Source organism: Capsicum annuum, chromosome 4 (assembly GCF_002878395.1).
Source record: "Capsicum annuum cultivar UCD-10X-F1 chromosome 4, UCD10Xv1.1, whole genome shotgun sequence".
In the NCBI taxonomy this organism is placed as follows: Eukaryota; Viridiplantae; Streptophyta; class Magnoliopsida; order Solanales; family Solanaceae; genus Capsicum; species Capsicum annuum.
The window spans coordinates 125,234,426-125,259,183 of NC_061114.1; the positions used below are offsets into that span (position 1 = coordinate 125,234,426).

At 36.8% G+C, this 24,758-nt stretch overlaps 1 protein-coding gene across 1 annotated transcript in view; it reads right to left on the bottom strand.

Moving 5' to 3' along the window:
- LOC107847306 (mediator of RNA polymerase II transcription subunit 25) overlaps window positions 1–21,619 on the bottom strand; it is a 77,015-nt gene extending 55,396 nt beyond the window's left edge. Inside the window, exons 1-6 of the mRNA XM_047411975.1 lie at window positions 21,344–21,619; window positions 18,669–18,699; window positions 17,395–17,458; window positions 16,531–16,661; window positions 9,167–9,373; window positions 9,015–9,080 (exon numbers count right to left, since the gene is read on the bottom strand). Of these exons, the coding sequence (XP_047267931.1) occupies window positions 9,015–9,080; window positions 9,167–9,373; window positions 16,531–16,661; window positions 17,395–17,458; window positions 18,669–18,699; window positions 21,344–21,438 (594 nt within the window). The 5' untranslated portion in view covers window positions 21,439–21,619. The remainder of the gene's footprint in view (window positions 1–9,014; window positions 9,081–9,166; window positions 9,374–16,530; window positions 16,662–17,394; window positions 17,459–18,668; window positions 18,700–21,343) is intronic.
- Between the last annotated feature and the right edge of the window lie 3,139 nt (window positions 21,620–24,758).

Consider the following 24,758-nt stretch of genomic DNA (forward strand, 5'->3'; position numbering starts at 1 on the left):
CATCAAGTCCCTCACCAGTTCTCATATTAACTACATTTGTGACAAGCTTTGTGCATATGACTTGTAGCACCAGCTTGAGGGGGAGTATATGACTTGTATGCACCAGCTTGAGGGGGAATAGCATATTGAATTCTAACACATCCCAAATCTCCAAAGCTTTGTGTTTGTTTCCCAAAGGCATTCCAAGTAAGTTGTAGGCAATTCTAGGCAATTCTTCTATTTTGCATCCTAGAATACTAGCAAATCCCTGTATTTGAGGAACCTCCTTTACTGGTATCAAACTACTCGTACCCCAGTTAACCTTCAAAACTACAACTGCTTCAAAAAGTAACAGGATTAGTCTGATGAATGCCACTTGTTCTGCTTCTGCTTTTGGATCACACAAAATGATGGTATTATCTGCATACAATAAGTGATTTATCACAACTGAATTCCCTGCACTACTACCAGTGGCGAACCCAGAATTTTAAGGTTGTGGGTGTTTTAATTTTTTTTTTGTAACATAATTTGCTAATGATGACATAATATAAATATATAACTATTTAAATGCAACATTAAAATTCGGTGTTTAAATTTTGAAAGAGTAAGATTTTTGGTGGAGAAGGCCAAAAGGTTTTTAGATTTTTTGGATTTTTTGTTTAAGTAATTAAAAAAGTACTTTTAGTTTAATAAATTAAGTAAAAAAAAAAGTAATACAAAAAAGTCAAACTCAGATGCGTGTGTACTAGTGTACAAAAGTACTTGGGTCTAGTGCGTGTGTACTGGTGTACAGGCTACAGCTGCGTGTGTGTGCATTAAATGTAACTGAAAAGTTACAAAAAAATTTATACAAAAATGCAGCATAGCTGCAGGGAATCGATCACAAGCACCTGGACATGAAAGATCCGCCTAAAGCCAGAGCACCCAGACACGTTTTAGTTCTGTGGGTGCTTTTTTACTTCTCATACCATTTTTTCAGTGTTTCTCATATAATAATACCTATTCTACGTCGAGTTTAGTGGGTGCCGGAACACCCCAAAAAAAACACATGGGTCCGCCCCTGATTGCTACCAATCTCAAAGCCCCTGATCCACCATTTTTGTGATGCAACTCTCATTAGGCTGTCAAAACCCTCCATAGCCACTGTAAACACAAAAGGTGATAAGGGATCTCCATATCTCAACCCCTTTTTCTGAGTTAAAAAAATCAGTTGGCTCTCCATTTATCAAAATGGAGAACCTGACAGTTTTTATACAGAATTCCATCCATTTAAGTCACTTACTTCCAAAACCCATATGCCTCAAAATGTTTAGAAGATATGACCAGTTGGCATGGTCATAAGCTTTTTGAATGTCCAACTTGCAAAGTAATCCAGGCATCTCCCCTTTCAACCTAGAGTCTATGCATTCATTGGCTATCAATGCAGCATCCATAATTTGCCTACCTTTTATGAAGGTCATTTGATTTGTGTTGATCAGCTTACTAACCACCTTCGTGAGCCTTTCCGCCAATAGATTGGCAATAATCTTGTACACAAATCCCACCAAATTAATAGGCCTAAAGTACTTCAATTCTGAAGCTCTCATTTCTTTGGAATCAACGCAATGAAAGTTGCATTAAAGCTTCTTTCAAAGGTCTGATTAGAGTGAAAATGGTCCAATTTATTCATGATGTCTTCCTTTAAAACATCCCAAAAGGTCTAAAGAAAATCATAGGAAAGCCATCAAGCCTAGGGGCTTTCTCCTTAGCATACATATTAATGTAGTCTTGTATTTCCTCTTCTTTAAAGGATCTTTGCAGCCATATTTGTTCTTCAATGGATATCATTTCTGTAGCTTCTTATATAAATTCAGGCCTCCACACTTCTACTTCCTTGAATAACTTCAAATGGAAATTTAAGGAACAAATCCTTTATCAATTCTGGATCCTTGACAGTGATTCATTGTTCCATTGAACTGAACCTATTATGAGAGGTTGCAATCCAATGGAAAAATTTTGCATTTTGGTCCCTTTACTCTAGCCATTACACTCTAAATCTTTGTCTCCAAGCTATCTCCTCATTCTTTGCTAATTCTTCAAACTCCATACCCAAGTTTGTCTTTTGAAGTATCTCATCATCAGTGAGAAACCTTTCTTCATGTATCCTCTCCCAACTTGCTATCTGGTTAAGAGTATCTTCGAAACAGATTCCTCTGTTGTTTTTACTCCATTCCTTCAATCTCCCTTTCAACAATGTTTTTACTCCATTCCTTCAATTTTCTTTTCAACAATTTCAATTTTTCGGCTAGTACATACCCTGTTGTGCTCTCAACATTGAATCACAACCACGACTCCCTGACCCTGTCTTTGAACCTCTCCACCTCCAACAACAACATACCCAGTATATTCCGACAAAGTGGAGTCTGGGGAGAGTAAAGTGTACGCAGTCCATACCACTACCACAGCTGAAGTAGAGGTTGTTTGCGATAGATCCCCAGCTGAAGTAGAGGTTGTTTCCGATAGATCCCCAGCTAAGGACAAATACCAGTATATCAAGCAAAATACATAAAAACAAACAACAAAATGGGTAACACACCACTAGATAATAAAAGAAACAAAACACCCACAGAATAATACTATGAACTATCTATCTGAAATCACAAACATCACCAAAACACCGCAAACAAGAAACTACAACACATGCATAACACTATGTCTACAAGCACAGCTATAAACCCTACTAGTAAAAACGCACTCCTATTATCCTAATCCACGTCCCCCACACTTTTCTTTCTAGTGTCATATACTCCGCAAGCTGTAACTGCTTTATGTCATACCTAATCACCTCCCTCCAATATTTCTTCAGCCTACCTCTACCCTGTCGGAAATCATCAATAGCCCGCTTTCACACCTTTGTATTGGGCATCTGTGCACCTCCTCATCACATGCCCGAACCATCTCAACCTCACGTTCCGCATCTAGTCTTCCAACGAAGTCACTCCCACCTCTCTCGAATAATCTCATTTCTAACCCTACCCCTCTTAGTAAGTCCACACATTCATCTCAACATCCTCATCTCCGCCACCTTCAAATTTTCGATGTGAAAGTTCTTAACTGGCCAATGCTCTGTTCCATATAACATAGCTGATTGGACTGTCACTCTATAGAACTTAGCTTCAAAACTTAAAAGCGCCTTCTTATCACACAAGACTCTCAAAGCGAGCCTCCATTTCAACCACCCAGCACTAATACGGTGCATGGCATCCTCGCTAATCTCTTCATTCCCCTAAATCATAGATCTAAGATACTTGAAACTCTCTCCTCCAAATGGCCTGAATCCAGCTTCACTACCACGTCAGACTCATGCATCAAATCACTAAACTTACACTCCAAGTACACTGTCTTGATCCTGCTCAACTTAAACCCTCTAGGGTCTGTCTCCAAACCTCCCACTTATCATTAACTCCTCTTCGGGTGTCATCAATAACGACTCTATCATCAGCAAATAACATACACCAAGGCGAATACATCCATCAACTAGGCGAATAAAAAACGAACTAAGAGTTGAACCCCAGTGCAACAACAACAACAACAACAACCCAATATACTCCCACAAAGTGGGGTCTGGGGAGGGTAAAGTGTACGCAGTCCATACCACTACCCCTAAAGAGGTAGTGAGGTTGTTTCCGATTGAACCTAGTGCAACCTTGTCAAAATAAGAAAGTTCTCTGAATCTCCTCCTTTTACCCTCACATGAGTCTTCCCTCTATCATACATATCCCAAATCGACCTAGTGTACACCCACCTCTAAACTCCAAGCACCTCCACAGAACCTTCCAGGGGACTTTGTCGGAGGTCTTCTCAAGATCGATGAACACCATGTGTTTCTCTCCCTATACTGCTCCAAGAATCTCCTTATGAGGTGAATGGCCTCGGTAGTCTAGCGATCTGGTATGAAATCGAACTAATTCTCGAAAATAGTCACGATCCTCTTCAGCCACAACTCTAAACATTTGACCCCTCGTCGTTCAAAAGTCCATTGAAATAAGACTGTCACCTACTCCTAATGAGAGCACCATCCACCAACACTTCGCCATGCTCTCCCTTGATGCACTTCACTTGGTTAAGGCCACGGGCTCTCCGCTCCCTAGCCTTGGCAAACCTATACAACTTCTTATCCCCGCCTTTCCCCTCTAAAGCAGCATACGAGCTCTCGAAATAGGATTTTTTTCCACTCCAAATCCCTTCAAGTCAAGAGTTATTTGATTATGATCAGTTACTAGTTTAGGTGGTACATTCTGCTTGATATGAGCAAAACTCCCCCCTCTCGTACGCCATGCAAAAATCTATTTATTCTTGATGCACTTTTATGGACTTCCCTCTTCTCCATGTAAATGCTCCCCCAAATAACGGGGGATCTACTAGCTCTAACTCCTCAATAAAGGCTGTAATGGCTTCGTTGATCTTGTGGAAGTTGAATCTCTCATTAGGATATCTTGTCATATTAAAATCTCCACATACTATCTAAGGACCATCAATCCTGTTTTAATGACATGTAACTCCTCCCATGACATTCTCTTAATTCTCTTGTTACAATCTGCATATTATCATTAACACCTGTGAGCTTCCCAGAGATGCATTGATTTCCTATCTCCACTAATTCCCCACTCTACACTATTTTATCCCACAAAATTACAATTCCCCTACTACTCCCCTTAGCTTCTTGTGAATCTCTCCCTTCCACCTATCGTCCTATACTTAATATACTATCAAGTAATTCATCTAGCTTAGTTCCTACCAAAACATAAACATCATTGGTGTAACAGCTTCCTCACCATGTCTCTTTTACTTTCCCCATTACGTACCTTAACATTCCATGATAAGATTTGATTTTTCATTGATTTGATAGGGCTAACATCCTCCCACTAGACCTAGGCTCCCCATCCTTGAAGTTCATATCAAAGAGTAAATTTCTAACCTCCTTTGGTATTACAATGTTTGTCTTAACTACTTTCTATCTCCCCGTCCTCCTACTTTTCCCTACCCTGATCTAGTTTTGTCATCAAAAGAATAGCTTTTTCCTTGCACTCCTTAAAGTTTACTCCAAACTGTTGACCAAGCTTTATCATGTTTTCTTGGACCCAAGTTGTAGTTGAGTTTAAATTCTCCTCCTACACACTATTGTCTATCTACAGAGATTCTGGCTCAGAATACATCACTACTAGTGATTCTCGAAATCAATCTCTCCCACCTCCTTATTTTGAGAAGAATTGCTCTGTTCTACTATTATTATCTCCATTTGGGATTGGAGATCTTGATTGTCCCTTATATTGTCCCTCATATTATCTTCCTCCATCTCACGACAGTTGACATCTCCAGATTATTGCATGCTTACACCTTTTATGTCTTTTCTTTCCCCTAGCCCCATCGTGTTTCCTCTGTGTTCCTCAAGGAGCAAAACTTCACAAAGATTGCTATTTGCCTTGCATGAGAAAATAGAGTCTAAAAAAGGCTCTGAATATATTCTAGAAACATGGTGAGAATTGCACTCCAAAACAACTGGTTGAACCGCTTCAAGATAGGGGGAGGTGATCTAGAAATTTGTCATCTCTTATATGTAGATGATGCCATAATTTGTCATCTGATATACTGAGATGGAGACACTAGTTGGATGGTAAATTCTCAGTGAACAAAACGTATAAAAGAGGGGAACAGTTTTATACAAGAGGATAGCTTAAGGATATGGAAGAATATATGGAAAAACATGGCTCCTAGTAAGGCGAAATGCGTCACTTGGCTAGTAGTAAAGAAGGCATGCCTAACTCATGAAGTTTTGCAAAAGAAGGAAAGTGTAGCAGTGGCTAGATTTTTTTATGCAATGAGACTGGAGAGACAAATAATCATTTATTTCTGCGTTGAAAGTTTACTTCACAACTATGGAATTTGTTTTCCAATCTTACAAAGATCGAGCGAACAATGCCTGAGCACATAGCTGATCTGATGAGTTGCTGGATTAGAAAAAGAGGAAGCAAGAGCTGGAAAAAATAGTGGAGGATAATACCCTCATGTATGTGGTGGACAGTGCGGACAAAGAGGAATGGCAGATGCTTTGAAGATGAGACTAAGTCAGTTCACGATGTGAAATGGCACTGCTTAGAAGAAGTAGATGAGTTAATTAACTTCTTAGGAGCCCTGTAAAACTAGAATTTAGTTCCTTGTACATTGTTTTGGTGATGGCCAGCATTCCCTAAATGTTGATGAATACACTAGTACTAATTGTCAAAAAAATATTCTAGTCCTGGACCGAGTCTTTTGAAAGCTTTTGGACTCTGAATTTTTAGGCCCATATGTTTTAATCAGAGCTGCCCCTATTTCTTTGCCAGGTGGTCCACTAAAGACTTCATCACCTCTGCACTTTCCATGTTGTCATTTGGTGGACTCACATCCTCTTTTGTTGTTAAATTATGACCCAGTGAATAAACCTCTTCCTTTTGCGTGCTCTGTACTTCTTGGTGACACATATCAGCTTTCCCGGAGGTAATTCTCAGTAAATCACAATCAGTGCCAAGCCTAGTACTGCAGTTTCAATTGCCATGCACATCTAAGGTTGTACGCCTGCATCTCACTGGCGCCTCAAACCATATAGGCGAAGTGAAGATTAGGGTTTCGTCGGAAATTTCCATCGTCGTCAGAATCTCATCAGAAGGTCCTTCAACTCTAATTCTTGCCCATCGTAAATGGTTTTTCAGGTCAGTCTCTTCTTCTGTTTCCAGCCAACCTCCAAATCTGTCTCCGATTTCCTTCGTGACTCTCGAATTCCAAAGATTAAGTGGTAGACAATAGCCCTAACCCAAAACCAGTTGAATCTGACCTGGGAGCGGAAGGTCCCTGCTTTAGGTATCCACCATTTGAGTTTCAGCCTGCTTCCTTTCCTTATCCACCCTCCTTGCATGATGTGCTCAGCATCTTTCTTATCTTGGTACTCAAATAAGAACTCAATTCTGTTCATACCGAAAACCTGTATGCTGAAGATGCCCTACCAGTTCTGGTGAACCCAACTTCTTACATCGTTTCACATTGGAATTTCATCACTTTCTGGGACGCTACCTACTAGACATCTGTGGGGAAGATCGTTCTTTTGTGTGTCATTACATTTAGTGCTCTGCTTTGGATCTCTGCCCGCACCCTTTTGGGACCATCTACTCTTAGTGACAGCTTCTGAATACTTTCCTTTGTCATTGTAATGATGGGCCATCAGTTCCCCTTCCTTTAAAGTCCTAGAAATTGTTTGTAGTACCATTGATCCTCTATTAATGAATCTTTCAATGCGATCCGTTACCTCTTCCCGTCCTTCATTGAATTTATCTTCAGGTACAATTAGGACTGCTCCAGCCAGTACATTAACAGTAATGACGGAAATGAATCTGCCATATTTATTTTACTTAGAAGTGCAATAAATGTTGGTCGAGAGATCTTTGCCACGGCAAGACTTAAATGTTCTCCCCCCCACCCCCCTCCCCTTTTATTGTGGTAGCCTCCCTAAGTCTTCTACATAGCCATCCTATTGCTCCTTTGGAGAGTATTATTCTCCTAATATGCATCTTTGATCTTTACACCCATCCGTACCACGTCTCAGAAATAGACTTAGCTTCAATGCTCCCCCCAGACCTAAATAAATACGATCTTCTATAGTCGAGGAAAGGCTAAAAGAAAGAAGTGAAGCTGGTGAAGAAAGAGAGAAATCCGGTGAACAAGGCTACCGGAGAAGAAAGCTAAAGGGCAATTAAGGGCCTTTTAGGTGGGTTTATTGGGATATGTGCCTGAGAGCTTTTTACCGGTAAAGGCTCCTCCTCCAAATCTATTCATGGATATACTTCTAATGAACAAGCATAGAGTTTGAAAAAAATGGAACTATAAAGTCCACTTGCATCACCTTTCTCTATTTAAAGACTAAGTGATAATGTCATGTGATTCCATCATAAATTCATAAGTTTTAACTCTAAGGCGCCGTTAGGCCATGAAAATAATAATTTTCATGAGTTGGAGTTGAAGTTGGACTTGATGGTGTGCTGGCCATGAATATAAATTGGAGTTTTAACTTTTTACTTGTTTTCACCTTTCCAAAAACAATTTTCACTAAAGTGAAATAATTTTTACGGCCAAACACTACTATATTCACTTTTTCCACCAAGTGAAATAATTTTTCGAAAAAAAGTGAAAAATTTCATGGCCAAAAGACTACTAAGTTGCTCGGAGTCGGGTGCGGGTGTTCGATACGGGTGCGGATCTAGAGGTCAAATCTGCCATGATCTCAATTTTCAGATTCAGGGACAAGGATCTAAGCTTGGATACGGATGCAAGGATTTAGTTAAAAATAATTCAAATACCTAAAAACAGAGTTATCAAACCTAAATTATGTGATACTATGTGGAAAACTTGAGGAGAAAATATTGATCAATAGGAGAATCCTAAAAGGAAAAGCAGTAACATAGAAATTTCTATATGCAAGGTATTTCATTTTCTTCAATTTCACCTCAACTTTCGGTTTGATTACAGAAACCATTAAATCTTTACCCAAAATCAGTTGACCAAAGCGGGTACAGATCCCACACCCACACCCATGTTGTGTCGACACAGATGTGGCACTGAAAGTGGAAAATCCGAGTAACGTAGTCTTAACTAGTGAAATGCTCTCCATGACATATGTATCAAAAGATTGAGAAGAGCTCCAATGATTGCTCCATTAGTGACATCCAATAATATATAATATGTAGTAAGCAAATAATTTATAATCATGCAACGTGCCCCAATCTCAGCGTATTATCATGGTAAATGAGGTACAGAATTAGCAACTTTTCAGTTCAAGAGAGAGTAATAATATTATTTCTATAGAGGTCAGAAAGAACATGTAGGAAATCAATCAGCAACTAGGAGCAGTTGAAGAGGGTAAACAGTGTAGGTCTCTGGAACAAAGAAGAGTCAAAGTTTCAATACAATACAAACAGGCTTTGAACATAATAAATAAAAAAGAGATCAATGAAGTTGACCACAGTTACCGCATCATATATTGCTCTTAGTTTTGGAAGCTTTTTTGGGCATATAACTGACAGGGAAATGGAACACTGCAAGGGAATGAGTAACTTGTCAGAGAAGGATGAAGCAGAATATGTGAGGGGAAGGCCAGGATTTTACAACGTAAAAGGCTTACCTGAGGTAATGCCTTTGCAACTGTTTCAGCATCAGACAGTCGACTATCAGTTTGTGCTTCAATATTTTCGTTCTGCTCCAGCTTCTGCATCTGTGGTCGATAAACTGGTGTAGGCAATGGATAAGGGTTGCTTGCAGAAATAAGTATGCAATGTCTTTTCCCTTCCATGTTTTGTCGACTTTGGTTACCATTTAGTGATGAAAACATCTGAATGAAGCATCAGTTTAGTTGCATATATATGTTAAAGAAGTACAAAAGAAACACAGTACATATTCTGTAGGCAAGTTATTAAAGCAAACCAGGAGCAACTCATTTTTTATTGCGATTCAACACACCCTAATACTATTGTGTGCACCATATGATGCTGAACAGCTTAAGAGCAGATTAGAGGAACTTCAAGTACACCTTAACATCAGGAACGAAAAGATAAAATACTAACTTATCATTGCCCACATGTAAATCGAGAGAGGTTTCCCTCACTCTACCTTTCCTGCAGGACTCAAGCAATCCAATCAAACTAAGTTTTGAGACAATTGCTCTTGGGAAATGAGTGGATCAAACTGAATCAACATCCTCGAAAGATAAACATATTATAGTGCCGGAAACAAGTCTTCATAAAAATTGCTGGGAACAAGTCTTTTGGCATAATAGACACAAGTGATTCAGAAAGTCAGCAGGAATGGGTAGAGAGGAGAAGATCACAGATACTGCAAAGCAAGGGGTTCTAGAGAAGCAGCATAATTGTATCAGAGTTCTAATATGAAATCGAATTGAAAAACAATGCAGTAAAGATTCAGCGATCTAGAAAAAGCTAATTGAGAGATGGAATGGACCCAATTAAGTAAAAACAATGATATGCGGAAGCACCAAAAGCAAAAAGATGGTCCAGATTATCACGATACAGAACAAAAGGAAGAGCTCCTACAAAATTGACAACTGCCTGGTCTGGAAGTTTGAAGGAAATCGCTAAGAAATAGCCATGATGAAATAGCTCAGAAAATAGAAGATATGTGCAAAGCATATGAAAGGTATCAGGCGAGATACAAGTGCACATGATGAACGGTGCATAGTTTCTTTTCAAGCTCCCTTCAAAAGGAGAAGCAGTCAGAATAAAGTTAGAGAATGACAATGGAAAAGCCTGGAACTTTGGTTAAGCGGTTACCAGCTGCAGAATGCTTTTTGGCCAGTTTTGAACCAAATTGGATATGGATACAACTACTAGAGTTGTCAGTACATCTCTGGTCTGAGAAGTTCTTTGAGGAAGTTGGTGAGGAATGTGGAGGATAAAATTTATCTCCTTGAGGCAGCTGTTGGTTTCTTTAAACAAAGGTGGGCAAAGGGAAGAGAACGAAGCTCACTCTTGGGAATTTTACAAATAATCAGAACTTTTTTGGATGTCGTCTTATCCGACATCTTTTTAGTTTTAATTCCAATAGAAAAGAGAACCTTCTTCACATATGGTGATAAATTATTCGCACTAATTGAAGACAATGAAACCCACAGCCGCTGTTCCACAATCATAGAACACGGTCACAGATTCACTAGCAACATTGAAATAGATGAATCAGAATCTCAGACGGGTATGCAAGGCAATTAAGGCAGTGTCAAGGCTCACGGGGGATGCATGTAGAAGATGAGGCAGGAAAATACAGGGTACAGATTCAGGGTTTATCATAATTTCAACATCTATGGGTGCTTTGCAAGGATTCAATCATGGCTTGGGGGCAGAAAATCTTCTATTGTTATTCCAGAGACAACGTACAATGTGGCTTAGTATGATATTGTTAACAAAAATCCAGGTTCATGGGTAACCCATTCAATCCGATTCTCCATCGTTTCAAAGAGGAAAACAAGTCCTATGAAACAGTAGCTGAGAAAACCGAAATGATCTGAGATATCCCCACAGAATCCTATCCTGGTGTCTTATTGAAACCTTCAATGATCCCTTTAGTCCGGACCCCAACAGTCAAGACTATACAAAAATGGTCTTAACAGATGGAAAATCAAGGCTGCTCTCACCATGTCATCACTTGCTCACAATCAATTTCTTTTCGAGCTCCCATTAAGACGAGAGGTAGAGAGAGTTGAGGCGGGAAAATGGTTTTGGAATGGAGCAATGCTAACACTAGATTAGTAGTTGATGGTTCAGAGATAACTGAGGAAAGGTGATAGGACTACTCCTTTAGCATGTGGAGATAATGCATCTGATAGGACTGCTCCTTTAGCATGTGGAGATAATGTATCTTAGTTTATTGGTTTTAGATAATGCAGCTGACTGAGGACATGATCCAGGATAGGAAGGTATGGAGGAAAAACATTAGGATAGAGGGCTAAGGTGTGTGGATGAGTCGTAGGCAGTAGGTAGGAGGGCTTTGGTGTCCTTGTTTGGCGGTGTTCAATAATTTTGGTGGATATCATACCTATGTTATTTTATTATGTTCCATGCATTTTTTTTCTTTCTATATATTCTGTCCTTTGACTTGAGCCGCGGGTCTATTGGAAACAGCTTCTCTACTTCTTTAGAGGTAGTGGTATGGACTGCGTACACTCTACCCTCCCCAGACCCCACAATGTGGGAATATACTAGGTTTGTTATTGTTGTTGTAGATAAGATAGACGCAGTTATCTATAAGCAGTTATCAGTAGTTACCTATAGTAGTTATCTACAGCAGTAATTGTTTGTCTAGAAGTTATCTTTGTCTTAGTTTAAATAGATGTATCTATAGAATTCTGGAAGGGAGAAGAAAAGTATTATCATTATCTTGTATTTGGAGATTTGTCCACTCTTACGCAGTGTTCAGGAATACGCTCACATCATCGCATAATGCAATGATGCGAAGTGATGCGAGCCCCTCTCACTGCATGTGGCTGATGCGAGCCAACCTTACAGAAGCGGGCGCATCACAAGGTTATGCGAGATGCGAGCCGATGCAAGAATTAATCCGATGCGAGTGCATCAAGTTGATTTCATTTTAGGGCCAATTTTAACGCGCATCAGGTTGATTTTATTTTAGGGCCAGTTTTAAATTTAAAAAAAGAGTTGCTTCGTGTTGACTTTATGGTTTAAGGAGGAATACTTCAAGCTTACATAAAAAGGGAAATGAAGTTACTACTTCAAGCCGAGTTAAAGAAGATGAGGAAGTTGAAGATGATGATCAATATGATGATGATAATGAAGGAATACAAGATTTGGACAATCTTGATGAAGTAAATGAGCCTTAGAAAAATAAGAATTAGCTGTTGAAACATTATTAATTTAGACTTGGTTCTTTAGAAGAACAAGATCAAATGTTGAAACATTTTTAATTTAGATTTGGTTTTTCTTTTTTCTGATTTTGTTTTTCTATTTTGTTGAACTGTTTTGCTATTGTGGTATGTGTTGTTTTGCTTGTTTGATTTAAACTTTTGCTTACATATATTGTCTATATTGTTGATTATATAATTGTTGTGGCCTTTTCAATTCTGTCTTACTATTTGGGTGCTCTATTTAGTCTTTTTTCTTTTAAATTGCGCTTCATTTTATGATGCGCTTGCAACGCTTCACACTTCGCGCAATGTGTGATACAGAGCCTTGTCGCTTTTTCCCGCATCACGCGTCCCCGAACACTGCTCTTACGGACTTGTTTATTGGTTAATATAGTGTTTAAGATCCTTGCACTTTATTTAGCCAGTAAAGTTTCATTCTCGTCTCTTCTTTATCCTAGTTTCTATTATTGGTATCAGAGCAGTAAGACCTGCCATGGATAATACACGAACCAATGCTTGCCATAGCGAACCCATCATGCGCCGAATCCTGATCAAATTGGACAACAATTGACCATTATAGCAGCAAAATTAGGAACCTTGGACTCTTTGGCTGCTGATGTGGTTGTATTAAAAGCACAAAATAGTTATGCAAGAAAATTAGACCTGTTGAGTTTCAAAATCCAAATGAACACCTGTGTGGTATTCAACAAATTGGATCTGTGTTTGAGTATATGCAAGAATTTACAAAACGGGAAGCGCGTGTGCAAAACTAGCCAGAACACTGTTTGCTTGGAGTTTTCCTTAAATGGGCTCAAAGAAGAACTTCGTGTAGACGTTAGGATTCACAAGCCTCGATCTGTGTATAAGGCAATGAATCTGGCTTTAGAATATTAAGGAAAACATGGACCAAATTAGTCCAGTAAGGTAACTGATTGGCCTTCTATATCATGGCCTTTATTAATTGGGACTTCCTCTCCAGCAGCTCAATCCTTTAATTTTCAATCACCCCGTCAACCAGTTACACGCTCTGTTCAACAATCATCGCTTTCAAACATTCACCCACTAAATTCTGAACAACAAATTCGCCGAGAAAAGGGCCTATGCTACCGTTGTGGAGACAAGTTTGCCCCTGGTCATCGCTGCAAACCTGGAAATTTTGCATATTTGGAGTTAATGCAAGAGGAGAATGCGCAATTTCCTTCTTTTCGGCTTGTGGACAAGGCGACTTTTCGGAGGGGATGCATCTGATAGGACTGCTCCTTTAGCATGTGGAGATAATGTATCTTAGTTTATTAGTTTCAGATAAGATAGAAGCAGTTATCTATTAGTAGTTCTCCGTAGTTAACTATAGTAGTTATCTACAGTTGTAAATGTTTGTCTAGAAGTTATCTTTGTCTTAGTTTAAATAGATGTATCTATAGAATTCTGGATAGGAGAAAAAAAGTATTATCATTCTCTTGAGGGAATGACAACTATTCTGATAGTGTATGTTGATGATATTATACTTATAGGAGATGACTTGTCCGAAATGGAGAATTTAAAGAAACAGTTGGCCTTGGAGTTTGAGATTACAGATCTGGGCCAGTTGAAATATTTTCTTGGCATGGAAGTAACGAGATCAAAAGAAGGCATTATGGTGTCACAAAGGAAGTATGTACTAGATCTTCTAAGAGAGACGGGAATGAGTGGTTGTCGTCCAGCTAAAACACCCATTGATCCGAATATAAAATTCAAAAATAAAGAAGGAAATTCAGTTACCACAGTCAATATCAAAGAATAGTAGGGAAGTTAATCTACTTGTCACATACTCGACCTGATGTAGCTTTTTCTGTAAGCTTAGTCAGTCAGTTTATGCACTCTCCAAAGAAAGAGCACCAAGAAGCGATCTATAGGATCCTAAGATATCTTAAAAGTTCTCCGGGGAAAGGATTGTTTTTCAGAAAAAGTCAACATAGGGGCATTGAAAGTTTTACAGATGCAGACTGGGCAGGTTCTACTACTGATAGGAGGTCTACATCTGGATATTGTACATTTATCTGGGGAAATCTTGTGCCATGGAGGAGTAAAACGCAGAATGTTGTAGCCCGCAGCAGTGCTGAATCTGAAAACCAATCTATGGCCCATGGGATTTGTGAAATGATTTGGCTCAAGAAGATGATGGAAGAACTCAAAAAAACGTTTGGTTTACCAATGAAGTTGTATTGTGACAATAAAGCGGCCATCAGTATTGCTCACAATCCAATTCAACATGATAGAACAAAACATGTCGAAGTGGATAGGCCCTTCATAAAAGAGAAATTGAAGTAGGAAGTGTGTGCATGCCTTTCGTCCCAACAGAATTAGCAAATTGCATATATTTTCACAAAAGGCTTGTTTAAATCAAAATTTGAAATTCTTGTCAGCAAGTTAGGCATGACAGATATTTACATGCCAACTTGAGGAGGTGTTGATTTGTGAATATTTAAGATTTGATTTTGTAGGATCTTAATTGATCTAATAAAATAATATCTGATTTGTTTTGTTGTTGTGAGAAATATTGGAGAAAAATATTATTGAATTGCTGTAACTACATTATTACATTGAGCCCCTATTTATAGACACTACATTCCAATCCTTTTCTTAATAGGATACTACGTTACAATCCTTTTCCTAATAGGATACTACGTTACAATCCTTTTTCTAATAGGATTCTATATGCTATTTCTATTCCTACTCATATTCTAACACGGTGCATAGAAACATATGTTCCAAGCTTGTTATGGATGTAATTAACACGAGGATGGGTGAGGGACTTGGTGAAATATCTGCAAGAAAACTAATAAGGACTGCTTTGGACATCTGGGAGACCTCAATTGAAACGGAACAAACTGAAAAAATGATCCGAAAAGTAGTAAATATTGTCGTAAAGTCGATGTGTCGCTGGAAAATTGCCGAAAACTGGTATAAAATACACGGATCATCTCGAAATCAAGAGACGAGTAGATCTTGAACACGAAAGTCACTGGAAACTTAGCCGAAACATGCTCACATGCCGGATTATTAGATTTGATGGATGAAAAGTGACTACAATCTGAGGAAAAAAAGTATAAGGGTAGGGTCGGAATGATGACACTACCCTACTGAAAAAGAGAAATATGTGTAGGGTCGGAATGATGGCACGACCCTATTGAGAAATAGAAATTATATGAGTAGGGTCGGAATGACGGCACGATACTACTGGAAAAGAGAAATTATATGGGTAGGGTCAGAATGATGGTACGACCCTACAGAAAAAGATCTAAGGAGTCACCGGAAAGACGTACGGAACTAAGTAAATTAAATCTGAGGAGTCACCAGAAAGATGCATGGTGCTATGCAACTCAGATATGAGACAGTAATCCGAAAAGATGCACGGTGCTACGCAAATCAGATATGAGAAAATAGTTATCGAAAAGAAGTACGGTGCTAAGAAAAATAAATATGAAAAAGTAGTCATCGGACGGATGCATGGTGCTACGCAAAGATATGAGAAATAGTCACTAGAAAGATACACAGTGAGTCAGTGACCCAACTTTTGCTAACATAATCATTGGCCAGACGGGCAGCATATATGGATTATAACCGTCCGCCGGCAACGGAAATTCTTTGATTCTTTACCAAGATCATGGAAGCTCTGATACCATGTGAGAAATATTGGAGAAAAATATTATTGAATTGTTGTAACTACATTATTACATTGAGGCCCTATTTATAGACATTACATTCCAATCCTTTTCTAATAGGATACTACGTTACAATCCTTTTTCTAATAGGATTCTATATGTTATTCCTATTCCTACTCATATTCTAACAATTGTAGATAATTTAGGTAATTAGATCAAAAAGATCACATCTTGATTGTCATATCTGCTAGAATCACGTGATTTGATTCTGTTATGTTTACTTTCCTGTACTATAAATTTGTAGCTCCCAGATAAATAAAATGTACACTTTTGGTACCAATCTTACAGTATTATTCTATGTCTAACACATTAACATGTGATTCATAAAGGTCATTTCGATTAGTGATATTATCACAATTTGACAGCAATAGAGATGCAAAGTTTGTTTTAGAACATCTTAGAATCAGTAAAACGCACCATTAATGCTTCAGCAAGTCCTTCTGCAACTGCAGCATCATTGAAACCACCTCCTGAGAAAGGTATAGCTGAAAGCCACTGAAAAAAGGTATCCATGTCTCTTGTCCAGCCACTCCTCTGAACCAGGCAAGCTGCATAAGAGATAGTAAAATGGAAGAAGAAAAAAAAATAAAATGTCAAGCAGAAACGGAAAAAAAAAGACAAAATATGTGTCATGACAAAGAAGAGAAGTAAGACAGCCTTAAAAAAAACAAGATTTTTCTAATACAAGATCAAGATTGAATAATCCCATTCAAAGTCTTCTGTTGTTAAGGCCACAATTTCATTTATCCTTTTTTCTTTATTAGCGGAGGAGGGGAATAGAGAGGGCAATATCACTGAAATTACAACAGACCATCAAATTCACTGGAATATAACTGAAATAAATCAATTTGGAAGTTAGGAAATTTAAATAAGAAACTGAAATCGACTGTAACCCGTCGTCAAAGAGGATTTATCAATCCTATGTGCATTGATAGACTCCTGGAAAGGGACTATGACAATTCATAAATATGGATCAAGAGAGGTGCAATTAACTTAACTAAACTTTATGCTGAATAGATAGATTTGGCATGCAAGAATTACATTATAGATAATTCTCTACATCAAGGAGATTGTAAGCATCAAGTAGAAAACATTCCTAAAATCATGGAATCATGCAGATTTCATCTGAACATGCAATAATATCAGTACTGAAAATTTTGTTTCCCCTGGTTGAGATTTGAGATAGGGCTAGAAAGTGGTTTTAAGAGCATGACTCAACAAACCTCATGTTTGATATTGTAACTAAATCAGATAGGATTTATGAACAAGAAAAATACACACCACTATAAGAACCATGAGTGTTAAACACGACCAAGGAGACCTCCACATCAGCTGCAGACGATTTCTGGAATTTCAAAATGGAAGGTAAAATTAGCTTATCTAGTAGAAGATCGTACAATTAATTGCTTTCAAGTCAGATAGTATGGATTATACTGCTTTCTTTTTATCAGCTTATCTACGTGTCACTACGCCTTCCGGTTGTGGTTTGTGGAGGAATATGATGGAGGGACGGGATGATTTCTACGTAAATATCTCATTCAAGGTTGGAAATGGGAGGGGAGTTATTTGTGGCGACATAGGCGGTGTGGAGATAACTTGCTGAAAGAAGATTTTCAGATTTTGTATAAAATGTCACGCCAAGGAGATTTGAAGGTCCGACAAATTAGGGAGACACATGGAGGAGAGATTTTTGCAATTCGAGATTTGGAAGGCATTTCCACGATTGGGACACGACCGAGCTCCAAAGGATGGCCCTCCTTCACATGAAAGTCGGGCCGGTGGAAAACACTGATCTTTGTGGTGGGGTTTGGGGAGTAATGGAGTTTTCTCGGTTAAATCTTTCTATGAGAACCTTCTAACCAGGGAGGAGGGTGTACTTCCATGTGATGCAATTTGGATAGCGCAGGTGCCGAGAAAGGTGTGATTTTTATCTTTTCCACCAACTAGAGGGAAAATGTTGATGGCGGAAAATCTTAGAAAGCAGAAGGTGGTTGTGTCAACTGGTATTACATGTATAAGGAGACAGGGGAAGAAGTGGATCATCTTCTTATTCATTATGTCTTTACCATGAGATTATGGTGGGACATGCTACAGTGGTTCAGAGTTTCTTTGGTAATGCCAAAACCGTGAAAGAGTTGATGCTTTGTTGGAATAGCAGGAAAAGAAGGAGTCAGTGTAGGGCATGGAACTTGGTCCCTCTTGCGTTGATGCGGGTTAATTGGAAAGAGAAAAATCGGATAGCTTTTGACGGGGGAGAGTTGAGTTTTTCCCAGGTGAGGAATAGCCTCCGATCACTTATTTTCTTTTGATGCACCCATAAAGTTTCTTGTTGTATAGAACAATGGGCGGATTTAGTAGACAATCAGATTTTGTAGATTCTTTACCTTTTGGTTTATCCTTGTATATGGAAAATGGTATGCTTATATGAGTTATAAATTATGTTGGTTTGGTCATGATGAATATTAAGATATTAACTTTACTCGCATAGAATTGTCAGCACATAAATATTAGAAATGAATAACCAGTATACAAATAGCCATTTAGAATATGTGAACCTGTGAAGTTAACTCAGCTCCAAAAAAGCTCCTGCACAAATTACCAAAAGGCTATTACTCGGCGAACTTCATCCTGAATACTACTTGCAAGGTTTAATATGACCAACTTACAAAACATGAGATCAATAAATTAATAACAGCTTTGAGACATATTAGGTTACATATACAGCTGCAATTTATCAACCCAAATATTAAGGGAAACAGAAAGCGGTTTAATTTTCTTTGATTGGTGGCTGCAGGAGTGATGCTCTTGATTTAGCGCTTTAAAGTTTCATAAGTAGGTATCGGAGGGATCTTAACCAAAAAATCTTCTAGGAAAAACATTGAAATAAGAATATCAAAGAAGAATGAAATGGATGACCAGTTAAAAGCGTACAATCATTATATAAAGTTTTAAGACAATTTCATCCCATTGAAAGGATGGAACATGCATTAACAAATTCTATAACAACACATTGGCAAATGAAAAAAAATCCAGCATGTGTTGATTCAAAGTCTAAGCAAACATCAAATTTTAAAAGAACCACAAGGCAGAGGTATATGCAACAGTTCAGCTAAAAGCTCAGGAAGCCAAAAAATAAATAGCCACAGTAAAGCTAGAACAAAGGAAAAGCAGAGTAGATGAAGAAGGATGAATTCTCAGCCATTTGCTCAACAACACATGTGTTATTGCTTGCATGTTTGCAGCACTGCATATTTGAATAGAAACCCAAACTGATACCAATTTAAAATTGGATGATCTCACCTTCCAAAAATACAGTGCAAGAAAGAACTAATAAGCATCTCAAATGAAGAAACGTAACTGCAAACTGATAGACATCTAGACCAGCGATAGAAGGTTAGAAATATGTCTATATCTCTCACAGAAGTCGACAAGAATTATTAACCAAAAGAAACCCAATTCATGTACCTTCTATGACCACAATTTTCCTTGACCATGTTTTTCTCATTAACGCTGACTATGCTCAGTAGGGAAACATATACATGACCTCAAGAGGCATATATCTTGTCATGGACAAGGTTATATAGTTAAAAAGGGCAGCCCGGTGCACTAAGCCCCCGCATACCGCTATGCGCAGGGTCCGGGGTAGGGTCCGACCACACGGATCTATTGCACGCAGCTCACCTTCGCAACCTAAATGCTGAGTTGCATCCACACCATATGGCTAGAAGATTTTGCCTGGTAATATTGGAAAGATGATACTCCCATTTAAACATCCAATATCTTTAAAACATCTTAGTAGATCCTTCATTGGAATTGTGCCCAAATTTTCAAATTTAGATATGCATTTAAGATTTCCCAATAGTTAATCTTAAGTTTTAAAACTAAAATCTGCATTTAACACTTCTCCAAAATTTATATATCTCACTAAGAATGGAATGTAGTGAGCAGGCAATTCAACTAACGGGAGACTACCAGTTTAAGTAACCAAATTACTGAAATTAAACAACGATCAAGGCAGTTGAAACTTGAATGGTAGAATCACTAACTGAGAGCCCTAATAATTGGAAGATGACAGAGAAACGGAATCGTGAAGCTTGCAAGAGAATTCATGGAGAAATCGTATTGTGTGGACAAGATGGCAAGTGGGATTTACATAGTTTTAGGGTTTGAGAGAACCATGTAAACAAAAGATCTTATAAGGGAGGGGTGGGTGTAGTGAACAGTTTGAATTCTAGTCGTTGCAAATAAATACGAGTTCTTTAACCCTCACCTCCCTACAGAGAGTAATGTTCTTTTTCTTTTCTTTTTTTTTTTTTTGGATAATTGTTGTGTCCGGGCTAGCTTTCGAGCACCTCAACTAAATCCAGGGATACCTTCCACCTCCTATTAGCAACAGATATGAGGTAACTCTGTCCACCAAGGCTAGGACAGGTGGGAAGAATCACCTAGTGTTTTTTGTCTCTGTTGGGATTTTGAACTGAGACCTAAGATTGTCGACCCACTTCATTGACTACTTAGGATGGCTACCCTTGGGTGCAGGGTTATGTTCTTTTTTCAAAGTTAAACTTTGGTATCAAGGCTTCAAAGTTTCCGAAATTAGTCGGTTTTCAAAGAAACTCAAATGTTGTGTGCACATGATTATCACATAGAGAAGTGGTATTACCCTAGAATGGCAATTTCTCAATGATGCTCTAGCATTGAAATCAATGATGTGAGAAGGATTTTTAATAAGCGTTGTCAATATTTACAAATTGAACAAACAAACAAATCAGTGTGACGATCTTGTATTTCAAGAAAAAATCAGATCACAATAATAGAACATAATCCAAGTACATTACTACGACTCAACTCGACGAATATTCACTTTCTGAAATGTAATTCATAATAGACTCATTGAAGATACATTTTGATTTAAATAGACGAGTCCACCCTCGGCTGTTCAGTTCTCACCCTAAAAGAGGAGTGGAGTTCGATCCCTTCTTACCTTATTTTTGTGAACCAAATTTGAGAACACTTGTACAGTTGCACAGGTTGAGGTTTCAATTCCCATCCTAAACTAGGGAAAGCACTCAGCAGTTTCTAGTAAACTGGACGATTTACGAATGGGCGAGATAACTGAATCAAACAAAATTAATGGGGGCAAACAGCAGAATTCTGGTCGAAAAACATGAAATGCCAAAACAAAATAAAAATGAATTTAAGTTGATAAATAAGTGGACTGTATCAATACCGAATTATTTTATCAAGGTAATCGGAAAGGATAGTTTTCCAATAAGGGCCCAAGGCAGCGGTGCCTTCAACGGCGACGATCAGTTTGTCCACCATGTGTGCTGCTGCTGCTGCTGGTTCTTATCAAAAACTTCTTCCCATCTATTCTATTCTATCAATCCGAACGAGTTTGTTAAGGAATTGCTAACGGATCTAACTTCAATTTTCGATGACAGCTGTGTACTTTTCTTTCCACTCACTAAGCTTTTCTGTGCGTACTACTTGTGGGATGTTTGCTTAAATGGTCAAAAGACTCGTTTGGATATGCTTAAAAAAAATGATTTTTAAAAAGTTTATTAAAAGAGTTTTTGAAAGTGACGAACTTATTTTAAAAATAAGTAATTACGTGTTTAGATAAAAGTGTTTAAATTAAAAAAAGTTATTGATGTTTTGGTAAATAAGTGTTTTTAAGCATTTTTTTGATTAAAATGTCTAAAATACCTTTAAAATTATTAACAATATATAAAGTTGATTATTATTAATTTTTATATGTTTGGATAAAAATGTCATTGAAACTGAAAAAAATTATTGATGTGTTTGGTAAATAAGTAGTTTTAAGCATTTTTTAATTAAAATGTCTGAAATACCCTTAAAACTGTTAACAATAGATAAAGTTGATTATTATTAATTTTTATTTGTAAAATAATTCAAATTAAAATTAATATATAATTTAATATATATATATATATATATGTATATATATATATATATATATACTAGTTTAGTCGCACATGTCTCGCACGTATAACTTTTGATTATTTAAAATTATATGACTTTATATATTACGAAGATTTTTAATGAAGTATAAAAAGTCCTAAACATATACTTTATTGTAAGCATATACATATTTACCACCACAAGTTTCAAATGGTTAATGAATTTAATATATTGTAGATATAGATGTACATTTATAGACTTTTTAAATCTTCATTAAATCAAATTTAGTTGATCTGAAATTCTTAAACTAATGGAAAAATATTAGTTGTCATTAATTCCGATGACTTCTGATAAGGAAAATTTTTACCATAAATATATTTAATTAATTTTTAATTTTTAATTTTTAAATATTAGATAAGATAATGAAAAGACAATTTTGTCTAAAGTAAAGACTTTTAATGAAGAGTAAAAAGTTCAAATGACATTTCCAAGGCCCTTCACACTTATAATATGTTATAGATATAGATTATAGATTATAGATACATATATACATATATGTATATATATAGATAATGTAAACATAACTTATATTTTATTCTAAGCATATATATATTTTACCACCAGAAATTTTAATTTTGTCCTTTATTAAAAGACTTCGCAATAGATAATATTATTTTTTACTTTTTTTCTCAATTTATTATTATTGTTATTATTATTATTATTATTATTATTATTATTATTATTATTATTATTAATTACTTTCAAATTATTAATTCCCAAAATATATGGAATCAATACTTTAATCAATATATTAAAAAAAATATATTTCCTAGAAAATAAGTCGACTGTTTTGAATTTTTGAAAAATATATACGTGTCTTTTTGACCAATAAGGTCTCCAAATAAGTTTTGGACTCTTCCCACTATTTTGTCCATTTATAACATTAATATTAATGGCTATTTTTATTGTTTCCTTAATATTAACAATTTGGAGTTATAATAAGAAAATGTTTTATCATAAATATATTTATATTTAATTAATTTTTAATTTTTAAATATTAAAATAATTTATTGTTTTTGAAAACTCTCCAAGAGTTTCAATGATTTTCAAGCTATAAGCATATACAACATAAGGATTATAAATAAGTTTTCTAGAAATTTTATATGCTTCAAACATTTTTAATCCTTAAAAAATTTTCATATAAATTTTGTCAAGTGACAATATTCAACATCTCATAAGTGACATCTTCAAGTATCTGGGATTGCAAATCAAATAAGTTTTATGATTATCAATATGCATCCTTTCACGTCACCTGATAATTATTTCTACGTCAACATGCTTAAATAAACGTAGAATTCAGATCCTCATGATCTTACACAATATTGCGCCAATATTGTATCAAAGATATTGATGATATATTATTTCGTATCAGTTCACAGTGTGACATAACATTTTAAGATCTCATCACTTCATTATTTTCAAGTACCTGAACCTCTCATAACGTTTCATGAAGTGTTATGTCGTAGGCTTTTCAAGAGCACATTGCCTTCTTATTATGATTTTTTTCTCCTTATCTTTTTCAAAGATTATTTCATTTGGAATCAATTGGTCTACCATTGAGATAAGAATCGGCCTAAAAAGATGAAGACTAAGACAAACAAGATAACAAACAAATGCAATAAAGTAAAGATAAATAGCTTAAAATACGAGATTACAAGAAATAGAAACCTAATCATGTATCAAATGATAAGACCCCTAAGACCCGCAATAACAATATCAAACTCTTACGATGACCGCTAAGGGAATCAACTCTACCTTCCAACCACCATTTTAAGCAAAGATCAATAATGGTTTTTTCAACCCCTACACAACTTGGCTTTTCCAAGCCCTACACTAAATTTCCTCCCAATGGAGTTCAAGAGTGTTTCTTGTGAAAATATCATCATAAAAAACTAAGGGAAAATGACCTAACTAATGATTGTTTATACCATTACATAAAAGGGTAAAATTAATAAAATGTCATTAATGAATATTTACACACTATCGACGTCTCTTCTAACTCTCCAAGGCCGCCCCTTCTTCATACTTCAAAAAATGAAATCCCAAATAATCTTTCAAACATGGAATTGCTTCATTGAATGCTCAAAATGAGGCCTCCATGCATGCCCTCAATGTGACCAAAGCTCGAGTTTTCATGTATTGGCATCGAATGATGTCATCAAAAGCTATGAAGGCCATTTGGCTCGTATCATCCTCCCCTTCATGAAAAAGATTAAACCTCGACCACACCTTCCAAAACCAAAGAAAGGACAAACAAGCACAACATTCTCATGGCATGAGGGTTAGGGTTAGTACAACAAATAACATCATCATTCCAAGGGGTACATACTTGAAATATAACCATGAATCCTTTGTTTTAGTCATGAAAAACTTAGTAAAAATGTCACATAGTAAATGGCTATGATAAGTACCAAGAGATAAAAAAACTATAAAGGTTTTAATGGTATCACTAAATCCAAAAGGTAAGACTACCTTTATCTTAGGAACCATAAGACATAATTGTTTCATTACCTCTTCAAGTGACCTCATCAAACGTAGGGCCATTATTGGTCTTAAAGTCCACCAAACCCACATAGCATTGTCATCTAAACAAGTGGACCAACAAACAAGTTCCTTATCTCTACACAATACAAATCCAAAACTAGCATGGATGTCATCAT